The 10,000-nt window shown below is 56.9% G+C and overlaps 2 protein-coding genes across 2 annotated transcripts; both read left to right on the forward strand.

Annotated features, from left to right (window-relative positions):
• The first annotated feature begins 279 nt into the window (after nucleotides 1-279).
• On the forward strand, nucleotides 280-3,008 carry LOC128783757 (ragulator complex protein LAMTOR1-like). The gene is given in 6 exon segments (XM_053934800.1): nucleotides 280-432; nucleotides 875-1,011; nucleotides 1,984-2,061; nucleotides 2,516-2,532; nucleotides 2,535-2,651; nucleotides 2,929-3,008. Coding segments are annotated over 6 exon segments (582 nt in total).
• Nucleotides 3,009-4,124: 1,116 nt separating this feature from the next.
• LOC128784686 (nuclear mitotic apparatus protein 1-like) lies at nucleotides 4,125-9,721 on the forward strand. The gene is made up of 4 exons (XM_053936507.1): nucleotides 4,125-5,037; nucleotides 6,625-6,697; nucleotides 7,625-7,713; nucleotides 9,416-9,721. Exons 1-4 carry the CDS (start codon nucleotides 4,994-4,996, stop codon nucleotides 9,447-9,449), a joined length of 240 nt encoding a protein of 79 aa, XP_053792482.1. The 5' UTR covers nucleotides 4,125-4,993; the 3' UTR covers nucleotides 9,450-9,721.
• Nucleotides 9,722-10,000: the final 279 nt, after the last annotated feature.

Raw genomic sequence — 10,000 nt, forward strand, 5'->3', positions numbered from 1 at the left:
TGAACAAAGGCTGAGGGAGCTGGGGCTGTTTAGCCTCAAAAGGAGATGACAGAGGGAACCTCATCAGTGTCTGTCAGTGTCTGCAGAGAGGAGTCAGAGCAGGGAACAAGCTCTGCTTGGTGGTGCCCAGCAATGGGACAAGAGGCCACAGGAGAACCTGCCCCAGAGCTGGGAATAGCAGAGTGGGTCTGGCTGCATGGGGCCTGCATTGGATCAGGATAATCCAGCTCTGTGTGTGTGTCTCCCTGCAGCCTGCCCAGCACTCTGTCTTCACCCATGATGGACCTCATGTTGACCCCCCAGTTTCAGCTGCGGTGGCTGAAGGGGCAGCTGGCTTTTGAGAGAAAGAAATGGGAAGAGATGGAGGTGGAGGTTGTGGAGAATCACAAGCTCATCATGGAGAAGGGTCAGTCACTAGCAGGATGTCCTGAGGTGCAGGGAGGGGGTCTGTGGGGCAGAGATTTCCCCTTGTTTCTCTGACTTTTCTGTTGTGACTCCACCACAACTCTGCTCATGCGTGGTCCATCCTGCCAGGCTGAAAATGAGACCCCAGGTTCCTTCTTCCATCTTGTATTCCCCTATATATCCTGGGCAACAAAAGCCCGTGAATGAAGCAACAGCTATGCTGAGCAGCAGCACTGGTAGCCTGGCTCTTGCTGCAGAGGGTTTCTGTGCAGAAATGCTGTTGTGGGGGCTTCAGGTGACATGAACATCTTGGCAGAGCTGAGGCTGTTCTGGGTTACACTGGGATCCACAGGGAGCCCTCCTTTCAAGTGAGGGAAGGGGTGAGACTCGCCTCATCCCTTGGGGTTAGTGCTGCTGGTGTGGAGAAGCCAGGGCTGATTTTCCTCTGCCTTTCACTCAGGAGGAATAGAAAAAGCGGCTGCTGGAGCCGGCAGCCAGTCCACCCAACAAGGCGCTGAATGGAGCGGAGCAGAGCTACTACAACCTCCCGTCGGCACGCACCGATGAGCAGGCCATGCTGTCCTCCATCCTCGCCAAAACAGCCATGTAAGCCTCAGGCCATGCCCACGGGGCAGGCAGCACACCTTGGGGACCAGCCGTGACCCTGGATGTGGCACGCAGCTTGGGGGCTGCCTGGCTATGGACCCAGTGATCAGCCATATGTGCTGAAGGGAAGGGAGGAGCTGTGGCAGAGCCCTCCATGTCCCTCTGCCTTCAGACAGCCTTGTCCCCCACCTTTGAACCCCATGGGGACACAGAGAGAAGACCCCAGATGTGAGATAACCCCTTGACTGCTGGGCTGGAAATAGGGGCAGGGTTTGGATAAGAAAGTGAGTCCATGGGGATGTGGAGAGGGTGGCTGGAGGGGCAGCAGCATTGTATCCCCTTCTGAGGAAGCTTTTCCTCAAATGCACAGGGGCAATGTGGGGAGAGGCATGCGTCCAACCTGGCTGGGAGGGCTTTGGGATGCTCGTAGGCCCCTCTGCTCCCCTGCCTGACATTGGAGAGCTAGTGGCACTGGTGTGTGTCCAGCATGCAGGGCCACAGCAGCTCTGAGCACTGCTTTGCTGAGGGGTGCACACAATGGGGCTGCGGCAGGGCCCTGGGCAAGCGCCTGGGTCCTCTGTGAGCCCAGGGCCCAGTACCAGGGCTCTCAGGACATCTGCCAAGGACACTGCCCTCACAGTGGCTCCTTTTTTCTCCAGGTGGCTGCATGCCAAGCTCCCCAGAGGCCAGACCAGCCCCCAGCTTCCTGCAGCCTCTGCCTGCCTCCCTCTGCCCCAGAGCAGCTGTGGGCAAACAGTCCCTGGCATTTCTTTCCTGGCAAGCAGCCACTCCAGCCTGGCACTTTTGTGTCCAGCTGGCATTGTGAGCAAGGCAGGGCGAGTTTGGCCTTAAGATGTTTCTTTTGGGGCACTGGACTTTGTCTGCCCTGGTCAGAGGATGCTCTGAGATGGGGAGGGAACTTATGGGGAGCAATGAGCCTCCAGTGGGAGCCACTGTCTCATGTCTCTGCAGCAACATCATCGATGTGTCAGCAGCAGACTCCCAGGGCATGGAGCAGCATGAGTACATGGACAGAGCCAGGCAGTACAGGTGTGACCTGCACTTCTCTGCTGGGGTGCCCGCAGTCCTTCACAGCTGTGTGTGTCCCTGGGCAGGTCCCCGGGGTTTTGGTCTGGGGGAGTGAACTCAGCATTTAGAAGAGCTGCCTCAGCTCAGAGAGCAGGGTGCCCATGACAGGGAATGCTCACGACAGTGCAGGCAGCAGAGCCCAGGGCAAAGCGCTCCTGTGTTTATCCAGCCCTTGGGGCAGATGGTCGGGAGCTGGATGTGACTGCTTCTGCTTGAAAGGTGCCTGTGTGGGAGAGCTGGAAGCTCCCTCATCCTCCTGCTGCAGGGTGTAAAGAGGGCTGGATGCTGCAAGTGCAGCTCCACTGCCCTCCATTTCTCCCCCTGGCGGTGCCAGGTGCCTGGGGGTGCAGCACCCGTCTTCTGGATGTCCCCACATCTTGGCATGGCACTGATGTTTGCTTCTCTCCCCTTACAGCACACGCCTGGCCATGCTCACAACAACCTGACGCACTGGAAGAAGCTCCCACTGCCATCTCTGACTAACCAACTGCACCAAGTGCTCACCAGTGAGCCTGTCCCCTTCACAGACCTGCAGCAGGTGAGCAGGGCTGGGGTGAGCCCTGAGCCCTTGCGATGCTCCCCAGAGACACATCCTCGTCCTGGAGGAGCAGTAATGCCCAGAGCCCTGACACAAGTTGTTAGAGCTGAAAGCAGAGCCTAGGTAAGGTTTAAGGCCTTGTTAGAGGTGGGGGCAAAGCCCAGGACAGGCTTAGGGACTCCTTAGGGCTGGAGGCTAACCTCCTGCAACAGTTTCTTTGGGATAGCTGGGAGTTTGAGCAGCCACTGGTGACACAGCCATGTCTTCGTGCCTGCAATTGTCCCCGAAACCTGCCTACACCTTCAGTGCACTCTCACAGATCCGTGCTGACACCAAAGAAGAGCTGATTGTACAGTTTGGCATCCCCTGAACCTGCCCCCACTACTGCTGCTCCACTGCTTTGGGTTGGTTTTATCCCCCTTTTTTTTTTTTCTTTATATCCCTTCCCTCCCCATGCTGCTGCCACAGAACTTGGACAGATACCCTGTTTCCTACTAAATGCCGAGGTGCACATCATTGGTACATCGAGCCCACCTGCATTGCTTGAGGCTTTCTCCTCCTCATGGGGGTGTGTGAGGGGGGGTGTGTGGGGAGCAGGCTGTGTCAGCTGGATGCTGCCTTGCACAGGGACAAGCACAAAGGGAACAGCTGGTGCAAGGAGGCCCTGCTGTGGGTCAGCACCATGTGCCAGGTCATCAGGATGGGCTGGACCCCAGGATGGTCATCAGGATGGTCCAGCTGGGCTGGACCCAGGCAGATGTGATGCTCTGTGTGGGGCCTGGTAGCTCCAACACCATCCCTTCTCCTTTTTACATGTTTAGACCTTTATTTTACTTGTTTGGGTTTTGTTGTTTTTTGGTTGTTTTTTTTTTTTAATTACTGTTATTTTTTGCCACAGTAGGTAAAGCCACGTTCATCCAATGCCTGTCTCCACTGTTCTCTGTTGGACACAGCATGGACGTGATGGGGGAGCCATGCCCTGGTGGGGGGGTACACACATCTGTCTGTCCCTTGTCACCCCTTCAATCATGTCCCATAGGGCCAAGAGGACAGGGGGACAGAAAAGGTATGATGACCCAGCTAAGGGGAAGGAAGCAGCTAAGATTCATAAATGCTCATAGTCGAAAGGAATGCACAAAATCAGAGGGTTTGCAAATAATCAGAAAGTTTTATTTGTAAATTACACACTTCGTCTTAATCTCATTCTACACTCATATCCTACAACGTAGAAAATACAACAAGGATGTTTTTCCAGTGCCGCCCTACAGCTGTTTATTACCAACAGTCCTGGCTAGACTCAACAGCCATCCAATTATCTATGTTTGAGACACACGCTAGCGCTCCTGCTCTGGGAATAGAAGGCTCAGGCTGCCCCGGCGGCGGGCAGAGCGTGCCCCCTGCAGTCCAACGTGTGCGCCGGGCCCCGCCCGCGGCCCGCCCCCGGCCCGGCGGTGCCCAACGGGCAGCGGCGGGGGCGGGCCGGCGCGGCCGTTCGAATAACAGCGGCCGCGGCCCGGCTCCGGGACTGAACCCCGCTACAACCCCAGCCTCGGCAGCCATGCAGGAGATGAAGGCGGACACGAATTCCCCAGCCACGGTACGGGTAAAGCTGACACGAGGCGGGTCCCGGTGGTTGCCTCGGCGGGTCTGCTTCCCTAAGGACGGGCGTGTGGTTCTTCGTTTCCCGGGGCTTTGGCAAAGCCGGAGCCTTCGCCAGCGGCATTCGACGGCCGCATTCCTCGCGGGTTCCTTTGCTACCCCTAGCGCAGGTTTGGAAAAAACCTTCTCCTTGTGCCCTTCCTGTGCCGTGCTCGGGGCTATCCCATCCCGCGGCCCTAAGCCTCCTCAGGCAGAAGCTGCGGAGATGATTTCCGAGGGTCTCCGAAACAGCAGCGAGGGATGAGCGTCCCTTCCTCGCACGACTCCTCCCTGGTCTAGCTGGTGACCCCGTAGGGTCCGGTTCCCGTTGAATTCGTGGCCGCGGGGTGTGTGCGTATCGGGGGTAGTTTTTCAGGGGTCAGCTGGGATGTGAGTCTAGTCAGGTTAGAGGGAGACGTAGCATCGGGGGCCATTCTCTGCCGAGCCCCCGGCTTTCCTGAGCTGCGCTGGGGCCGGGGGCGGGTCTGTGCTCTCCGTCACTTGGCCTGGGCAGGGTGACGGCAGTGAGCGCGTCCAGGGCCGGACGCTTCCCTTCCCCATGGCCAGGCGCCGGAGGTTTCTGTGCCGTGCGCGGTGACATGGGGTGGCGCAGGGCCAGGAAGGGGAACCGCCGCCTGCCAGCCCCGCCGAAGAGAAGCTCAACTTTTCTTTTGTGCGTGGCCGCTGGCTCCCCGGCCTTTCTCGCTTGCCGTGCTCATGGCGAATATACCCCGGCCTGCCGACGACAGCCGCGCGGCCCCGTAAGGCCCCAACAAGGATTTTCTGCCTCTTCCTTGTTTTGTTTTCTACGGGGCTGGCGCGGAGGAGGGGAGGGAGGCGCGGACGGCGAAGCTCAGCTCCGCAGCGTACGGCTCCCGGCCCGGGGCCGGGGGTGGCCGCGGCGGGCTCGCCAACATCCGGGCGCTCGGGTCGGCGGCTGCTCTCCCCCTCCGCCCCGCGCCAGCTGCGGGCCCGTCCGTGCCGGGGGCTGCCGTGGGTCGCTCACCCCGCCTGGGTGCTTCCTGCAGCCGGACCCCAGCCCTGGGACAGCCCGGGGCCCGCGGGCGCGTCCCCCGGCGCGTTGGCACGTCGGGAGCTCCGGAGCGCGGGCTTTGCTCAACGCCGTGTTGTGACCGGAGCGACGCAGGGGAAGGAGGGGAAGGACAATGCCGCCGCGGCCGCCGCCACCTCCGGGGCTCGTTCCCCGCCCCCTTGCAGCTGCTCTTTTCGGGGATGCAGCTGGAAGGCGCTCACGGCCGCTGCCGGGCTCCCCAACCACTTCCCGCCTGCCGCCACGAACGGCACGTCCTCACGGAGGGTCGTGGCGTTGTCTCAGATGCTCCTCAGGGTGGCCAGTGTCACCAGTGACAAGCCAGGCTGTGACCGCGGCAGGAGCGGGTAGCCCTGCCCGTGCAGATCTCACACCAGGCACCAGTATGTTTGCAGACTGGTTCTGGTAAAACCCAGCTCGACGGTTTTCTCCAAGGGTCTGCATCCAGTGCTGCTCGAGTGCTTTGCCCAGTGCATTTGGGTGGATTTTTAGGGAGAGGTCTTGGCTGTGCTACCGGGTGGAGTGACAGTAGTTGCTGAGTGACCCAGCCATGGGACAAGGGTTTCAGCCAAATTGGAAGGAGGGCCTGTCCTGCTGAGGATCCCAAGCTTCCTACCTGGGCTGACAGCAGTGGGAGCACTGTAGTCATAGTGTGGGTGTCCAGGTGCAAGACAGGGTGAGGAGCCCCCTCCTCATCTGGGTGACTTTTTGGCTCCCAGCAGTCCCCTCCCCTGGAAGACTACCAGGGTGGCACTGGGGGCAGCCAACATGGAGGCAAAGGTTGCTGTGAAGGGGACCTGGCAGTGATCCCAGATCCTGTCAGGGCAGCTCATCCCTACTCCCACCCAATGCAGCGATGCCCGGCGAGCTCCCTGTACCCCCAGCAGGTGGTTTTTACACTAGCAGCTGTGGGAAGGGGAGCTGGCAGCACTTCAATGGCTTGGCCACTGCCTTGCTGGGCAAGAAATGTTACTGACATTTGGAGGCGAGAGGGAGGGAAGAAGGCACAGCAGGAGAATGAGGAGCGCGAGCAGCAGTTTTCCATTGACCCCTTGTCAGTATCCTAATCTGTGGGAGTGGACCTGGCTGCTGCTCAGCATTGCTCCCCATTCAGAGCCTGTGGGGAAGCAGGAGGATGCTGGCTGTTCCTGCACAGCTGGCCAGATGCAGAGATGCAGGGACACATCCTCCCTTGGTGGGCACAAGTGCCTGGTGCTGGGCATGAGTCATTTAGTAATATGGTTACTATACTTTTCCTTTTTTTTTTTTTTTTTGTTTTGTTTTGTTTTGTTTTTAGGTCTGGGCAGGGACCTGATAGGCTGGCCATGATGTCTCTTCACAGTGTAAGAGTTGCTGCTCTCCTTGAGTGGGTAAGTTCCCCCTCCTGTGCCAGAGCTCGCTGCATACATGGGACATGCTACTGGCAGCTTTGGGGCATGATGCTGCGGCTTGTCACAGGAGGGATTGTGTCTGGGCAGGTCCTAGGGTAGTCCAGTTCCTACTGTTCCTGGGCAGGTGGGTGTTTGCAGAGGAAGCCTTGCTCACCCTTCCTGTTGAGCAACCAGAAATGCTGGAATGGCTTGGTCTGGTCATGGAAACTGCCTGGGAGATGGAGCTGAGCCTGAAGCAGGCAGCAGCTGTACTGTAAAGGGGTTGCTGAATCTGTCTCACAAAGCACTGCTGTGTCCAAGTGAAAACTCATAGAATGGTTTGGGTTAGAAGGGGCTTTTAAGCTCATTCAACTGGAATGCCCTGCCATGGGCAGGGAGACCTCCCACTAAACCACCTTGCTCCAAACCACATCCAGCCTAGCCTTGAACACTTCCAGGGATAGGACAGCCTTGGCTTCTCTGGACAACCCTTACAGGGAAGAATTTCTTCCCAATATCCCATCTAACCCTGTCTCTGTTACTGGGAAGCCATTCCCTCTTGTCCTGTCACTCCAGGCCTTTGTCCAAAGTCCCTCTCCCACTCTTTTGGAGCCCCTTTAGGCACTGGTAGGAGCTCTAAGGTCTCCCTGGAGCCTTCTTTTCTCCAGGCTGAGCACCCCCAGGTCTCTCAGCCTTTCCAGAGAAGAGGGGCTCTCAGCCTTTCCAGATAAATGGGGCCTGTGCTAGACTCACAGATGTGGAACTGTGGGGATCATGTTCATCTGTTCCCTGGGCAGGGGCGATTTGAAGGGGTAGATTTACTTTCCCACCCAGTCTTGCTGTCCCCTGCCAGGACTGGAGATGGTGAGTGGCACAGCGCAGTGTTGTCTTGGTTTCTGCCTTCTGACTGTCCCACCCCATTTCTAGGTGAACAGCACAAAGGTTTGTCCTGATCCCCTCAATGATCTGTCCCAGCTCCAGGTCTGTAGCGACTTCATCGGAATTATCCACAAAATGTGAGTATGGGGAGCTGTATACACATTTCAAACCACGCAGCTGGGTCTGCACTGTCCCTGGAGCCATGGTCTCAGCCCCCAGGAGCTAAGGGGCTCCTGTCTTGGGCAGGGTGGGAGTAGGGGTCTTGGGGTATTTATTCCTCCTTGGCATATGAGATGCTGGGATCTTCATCTCCTCTATGGCACTGCATAGCTGGGGTCTGCCTGCAGAGCCGTTGGGTCCCACAGAGCTGGCCAGAGAATGTTTTGGTCAGAATTCTTGTCATTTGAGGCTTGTTATCACACCTGGCCCTTAACATCTGGGTTTGCTCCTGGCATTGAAGAAATGCCTGAGTTTGAAGAAAGACCTGAGTGCTGCTGCCAGTGGCACAGGGGTTCTTGCAGCTATACAGGTGATTATCCATTTCTGTTGATGCTGCTCTGGTGAGGGAAGAGCCCAGCAAGTTTTCCTGAATTGCAGCCTTGGGATCCTGAGGAAACCTTGTATCTGGAAGGCAGTGTAAAGAATGACAGTTTCTGCCTCATGAAGTGCTTGTGTTGCCTGGGGATGTCAGGCTGCTGCTGAGTATAGTGTGGTCAGCCTGTGTGCTCTGTCCTGGGACATGAGGTGGCTGGGCAGGGGTGGGAGGAATGCCTCCTTCAGGAATTGTGTTTGCTGCCTGGGAGCAAGGGCAAGTAAAATCTACAGGCCATAATGCGGATCAGAGGTGGGATGAAGTCTAGTGGTTAAGGAGCTGGCAAAACAAATTGAGAGAGTGTGAGGCTGCCATGCATTGCTTTCAAACCCTTCTGGTGGGAGGCTCACTGGGAGCCTGTCTGCTATAATTACCTCCTGCGCAGGGTAAGGAGAGCCTGCCTGGAGCAGGGATCTGCCTGCAGTGAGTGGGCAGGAAGGAGCTGCCTGCACCGCAGATATTTTTAGTCAGACCTGGTTAATCTCCTGGGTCTGTGCTCCAGCTCGGATTAGTAGGGATCCTGGTGGCGTGTGCTGGCCATTGCTTGATAAAGTGGGGTGGCAGCAGGGCAGCTGCCACAGCAGCTGGCTGATCTGAGGACCTCCCAGTGGCACGAGGGGAAGTCTGTGAGGAGGAGCAAATCCTCTTGGCAACCCCTGTTCCAAGCCAGGGTTCTTGTTTTTGGCACTTTGGGAGTAAGAGACAGTACTGAAGCAGTATTGGTCAAGCATTCCTGGTGTGGGTTTTGGGCATGCCATTTCTAAGCTGCAGTTGGGTTCAATGACCCTTGTGGGTCCTTTCCAACTCAGGATATTCCATGAACTGGTGTCTGCTCAGGAAGAGTGTAGTCACAAATAAGTGCAAGAGGAAGCTCTAGCCTCCCCAAAATCCAGCAAGAAAAGCCCCAGGCTCCATGCATGGACTGCCCCTGTGGTATTTCCTGGCCAGAGGGGCCACCACAAGCTCCCTGCGCTATGCCAGATGTCAGGGCTGGCAGGCAGAATAGGAAGCAGTGCAGGGGGGGTGTTGGCTGCCCAGCTCCAGCTACTCTCTCAGCAGGGAGATTCCAGGGGATTCCACTCCTGTGCATTGTGCAGTTGGTCCTGGCTCTGCTGGCCCTGGTGTGGGGGCAGAAGGCAGAGCAGTGCCCCAGAGCCAGCCCCTGGCTCAGCAAACCCTGCTGCACAAAACTCAGCATTGGTCTAATCCCTCCAGAAGGAGTTAATGCAAACCCTGCACTCTTCCAGGCACAGGAGCAAGGAGGGGGAGTCTGTGCTGTAACAGCTGCTGCCAGAGACGATCTTCTTCACCCATGGTTTCCTGCAGGGTAAGACCCTCTGCTGGTGCTGGGGAAAGCGACTGCCCCTGCTTGGTGCCCCTGACCTCTGAGGGAGTCTGGTCTGCTGTCTTCAACTTCCCCCTCTGTCGCTGTTGAGTAAGACACGACAAAGACTCATCAGAAGGCTAGTTTGCACAGCATCTCGCTTTACTTTGAAAATCTCTCTTTTATGCACTGTTCCAATACAGACAGACCAGATTGGTCAATTAATCAATACATTTCACCTGACTGGCTAATTAACAAAAACACCTTTCTTATAAACTTTGAGAAAAACAGGAAACACAGAATCACAAGGTTGAAAGAGACCTTCAAGACCATCAAGTCCAACCAGTTCCCTGACACTTCAACAAGCCATGGCACCGAGAGCCACATCCAGTCTTTTTTTAAACACATCCAGGGATGGTGACTCCACCACCTTCCTGGGCAGACCATTCCAGTACTTTATCATCCTCTGCGTGAAAAACTTTTTCCTAATATCTAACCTATATTTTCC

This window comes from Vidua chalybeata, chromosome 2 (assembly GCF_026979565.1).
Source record: "Vidua chalybeata isolate OUT-0048 chromosome 2, bVidCha1 merged haplotype, whole genome shotgun sequence".
NCBI classification, from domain to species: Eukaryota; Metazoa; Chordata; class Aves; order Passeriformes; family Viduidae; genus Vidua; species Vidua chalybeata.